Source organism: Pundamilia nyererei, unplaced genomic scaffold, assembly GCF_000239375.1.
Source record: "Pundamilia nyererei isolate P.nyererei 1_Seehausen unplaced genomic scaffold, PunNye1.0 scaffold00370, whole genome shotgun sequence".
Classification (NCBI taxonomy): Eukaryota; Metazoa; Chordata; class Actinopteri; order Cichliformes; family Cichlidae; genus Pundamilia; species Pundamilia nyererei.
Window position 1 is genome coordinate 364,932 of NW_005187771.1, and position 4,402 is coordinate 369,333.

The following is a 4,402-nucleotide window of genomic DNA, read 5'->3' on the forward strand; positions in this document are numbered from 1 at the left end:
TGTCAGTCTGCCCCAGGGCAGCTGTGGCTACAACTGTAGCTTGCCTCCACCAGTGTATGAATGTGAGAGTGAATGAATAGTGGTATTGTAAAGCGCTTTGGGTGCCTTGAAAAGCGCTATATAAATCCAATCCATTATTATTATTATTATTACTATATCAATTTTTAAAAACGACTTATAAACCGGAATAAGCTCTAGCTTACTAAAAGGCAGGGAAAATTAAAGAACCTATCACGATGTGCTGACTGCTATTAGAGTCCAAGGAGAAAATTGCAGAGCCTGTAAAATGCTCAAGGACTTTCTGTTTTTAATAACTGATCTGTTGTAAATCACATTTAAATCAAAGCCCATTTAATGACATCTTAGACATATATTATCACAACAAATAAAAAAATAAACTACTGACTAATGGTTAACTAAAATCTTTTTATACTGTTGGTAAGGGACACTGCAATGCTATTGTCAATGCACTTTTAAAGCTCTACATCTGTAGTACACTGCTGCTATCTTTGGCTTTAAAGAATAGTTATTACACAACTTAAAACTAAGAGGATGCATGTATTTGAGTAAATTACCCATATTAGTTGGATTTGTACTCAACTGTTCACCTAGAATTATTTAAATAAAAATGAATGGTCTCTTTCAAACAACCTTCTGTTGAATGCTTCCATAGTGTTTTCATTGAACTGTGTACATAAAAGCGAGGAAGTCAAATTAGAGAGTGCTTGGGAGAGAATCAAACATCCCTCTGTCTCACCACTTCATATCTGGCAAATCCTCACACAAAGTGGGGAGGTCTTCCCATTATGATATGATATTTCAAACACTGCTTGATAACCGAAACGGCTCCTAGGCTGATGCATGCTAACAATTTTAATTTCACAGTATTAAGAATGCTGATGCAATCATTTACTTCTGTGAATTCGATTGGTCATGCACACGCTTATCCCGCACAATTCAACAATCTTAAAATGACTTCAATCAGAAATGTGATATCTTATTTACATATTTCAAAACATTTTATGCTCAACCAGTAAATCTCTCCTCATAACCATGCATGTACACCTGATCAATCTGAAACACAAACACACACTCGGGCCATAAGCTCTCTCTCTTGTTATGATTCTGTCTATGAGGGATCTACCCAATCCAAAGGTGGTCAGATCTCTTTCATTTCCCTTGACTTGTACAAGCAATCGATTCCACTCAAAGATGAAGGCCGCTGCTCATTGCCCCTGCCAGACTGCTTCTAACTTCACTTGCCATATTGCCCCATCACCTTCTGAATGCAGATGGGTTCTGGGGCTGTTAGAAGTGAAAAGGGAGACACGGAATGTTTTATCTGTAAAGGTTCAGGCAACACATCATTGTAAAGCCTCTAAAAAGATATGTCTCCAATTAAAGAACATGCTGTATGGTATCATCCGTAAGTGAGTCATTTAGTCTTTCTAAATCGCAGAGATGAATACTAATATATATATATATATATATACATATATATTCCAGTTGATGGAAAGTTTCTCATCTGGCTGTGATTTAATGTGCTATTTATATAGAGTCAAATCAAAGCAACAGCAACAGTTTCTTCAAGGCCTTTTATACATGTTAGCATTAGCCATCAGTCATTAGAACCAAAAAAAATAGCTTAAAAAAAGGGACCACATGATAACTAGACAAGTGCAACATTATCCATTTTCTTACAAATCCCAAGTCTAAAAAACCCCCCAGAACTTTTTGAAGTCAGGAAACAGTGCTAACTCCTGCAACACCATGCAGGAACATTATTATTACTAAAAATGGAAACTTACAATGGTGACTTACAATGAAATGCAGTGAGCGGCCGTCAACACCCACTGGTCGGTGATGAGGGACCCTCCACAGGAAAAACTGCCAAAAATGGATAAAGCTGCCTGCCAGGGCCAACTTCCTGGGGGTGCATCTTGACCTCCTATAATTCTGCTATGTTTTGCAGCCATGCCGCATGCTGATAAATAAAAATGGATGCAAGTTAAATGGTGAGTACGCTGATAAGCCACAATAAAAACCACTTACTGGTAAAGCAAAGAGCATTCCTTATTGTTTTAGGCGTAATGTTTGGCAATTTATCTGTCATGTTGTTTTTGATTGTGTCTGCCTGCAAGCACCTTTACTAAGAAAGATGCAATGATTCTTAAAACATGCTGATTGTACAACAAACTCCACTGACTGAAAGTCAACTTTCAAACCTCCCCAGACTGCAGCTTTTTATTCAGTTTGGTGCTGATATTTGTGAAGATTCTTGTTTTTTTGCAAACAGTGCTTAATAATACTATATTTTAAGTAGACTTCCTGCAGTATTCTTCAGATTTTCAGAGAGAGCCAGTTGTAATTTAAAATGCAATACAATATGCAACATTTTATTGGTGGTGTAAAAATGATCATGTCTAAATTCATGTAGTAGGGTTAGACAAATATATTTGCTATGTTTGGTAACTTCAATCAAAGCTGTGACTTGGTCAGTATATTACGGATATTCGGTCCTCTCCAAATTAAAATTTTCAAAGTCAAATCTCAACAACAGTTGCCTCAGGTTGCTTTGTATTGTAAGGATAAAGACCCTACAGTAACAGGAAGAAACCTCCGACAGAACCAGGCTAGGGGAAGGGAGGGAGACATGACAAGACATTCAATCCTAAAATATGTTGGCATCGTATCCTGTCCTTGCTGTAAAACCAATATGTTTAGTCATTGTTTATAGTTTCATAACTTTGGCATTTAATATTTAACTTAACAAAACGTCTATCCAAGGGTGTAGACTGTAGGATTAATGTCAAATGAAAAAGACTCCGAGCACTCCTTTGTTGCTGAAACAAATGAGAGGAGTATCGTCTATTGTCTGCAGCTGAGAGGAGGAAATAATCATGTTGAAACCTGAAGCTTGCAGAATGTGTAAAACTGTTCTTGGATGCTTACCGGGCTGCTGTGAATCAGCATCTGAAAATTGAAACAACGATAACTAGTTAAAACAGTGTATTGCACATCACGATTTGCTTTTGTCAGCACGGGTCAGAGAGAGAGGAAACAAATATGTAAAAACTGAAATTGGACCTGCTCACAGAATTTTAGGAAAAGTGAGTGATTTAAAACATAACTAAACTAAAACTGTCCTTTCAGGAAATTTAAAAGTATTTTTTCCAATAGCAAATTAAATATATTATATTATACTATATTATGTTATATTACATCTTATGATATTGCCCATGTAATTTAAAAATTCAATTTCTAGTATCGTTTGTCTGCTCACAATTCAATTTTATTTATTCATTCAACAGCAAATAAATCAAAGATTTTGTCATTTGTACCTGTGCCAGTATCGTCTCTTCCCTTATAAACACTGGTTTTTATTAGGTTACTGAATTCAGCTCTGTTGAACACGTGCTAAACACATAGTTGCCAGTTTATTGATGAATAAGTTGGAAATATCTCTATAAAATAACACAATGTTCCTGTCCTACAGCAATTTACAGGGAACATGCCAAGTGAGCCCTTTAATAGTAACCTGGCAGAAGAAAATGTGACTAATGTTTAATGTTTTGTATCTCTGTATTAATCTTTCTGCTCTTCTATAGCCCATAAGAAAATAGTGTAGTACTGCAAATAAAATCAATTTCTCACCTTTGCACAAGAGAACGACGATCACAGAGAAACAGCACACAAACTGTTGGAGAGACATTGTTAAGTACACCAGTTTTAATTTGACTTCAAGTATTAAATATGGAAATCCTGGTGAACTCCACCCACGAGCTCATGCCTCCACACTTGTCCTTGCCCTCACTGACCACTGGACCTACATAAGCAACAAAAGACAAGGAACCAGGTCAAACAAGTTGGGCTTGATGCTGTTGTGGAAGTTTCTATTTAATAAAGCCTGCAGACAAACGGTGAGTGGAAGCTAACCTCCTTTAATCAAAAAAGAACAAAAATCCAAGCTTGGTGAGAGGAGCCATTGCGGGAAGAATGACTAGCAGAGTCTCTCCTGAACCCAGCAAAGTCCTGAGTTTAAATGCCTTCTACAGAAACAAAAAGCAGTACAATGTTGTTTTCACACATTTAGTCTTCCCCCAAAGAAAAGTTCACACACTCTTGTTACCTCTCACAGTGTTGAAGAGACAAAAGACTCTTCCTGTGGGAGATCAGATAAAATCACCCAGCTGTTTAAAGGCATGAATAAGGTGTGAGACATTGAGACATGCTAAAACCCAGTGACACCAAAGCATTATACAATAAATAACAATGCGTTTACATGAGAACAAAGTTCATATTCAAAAGATGAATGGATGAGTGAACATGAATGAAATAATTACCCAGATTATTTTCCTGAGAAACACTTCCTTCAACCAGCAGGTGTGAATATGAGACCGTA

General features: G+C 36.8%; 1 protein-coding gene across 1 annotated transcript in view; it reads right to left on the minus strand.

Moving 5' to 3' along the window:
• Positions 1-3,826, minus strand: part of LOC102202852 (plasma kallikrein-like) — a 6,005-nt gene extending 2,179 nt beyond the window's left edge. Inside the window, exons 1-4 of the mRNA XM_013915817.1 lie at positions 3,781-3,826; positions 3,655-3,697; positions 2,953-2,973; positions 1,822-1,984 (exon numbers count right to left, since the gene is read on the minus strand). Of these exons, the coding sequence (XP_013771271.1) occupies positions 1,822-1,976 (155 nt within the window). The 5' untranslated portion in view covers positions 1,977-1,984; positions 2,953-2,973; positions 3,655-3,697; positions 3,781-3,826. The remainder of the gene's footprint in view (positions 1-1,821; positions 1,985-2,952; positions 2,974-3,654; positions 3,698-3,780) is intronic.
• Between the last annotated feature and the right edge of the window lie 576 nt (positions 3,827-4,402).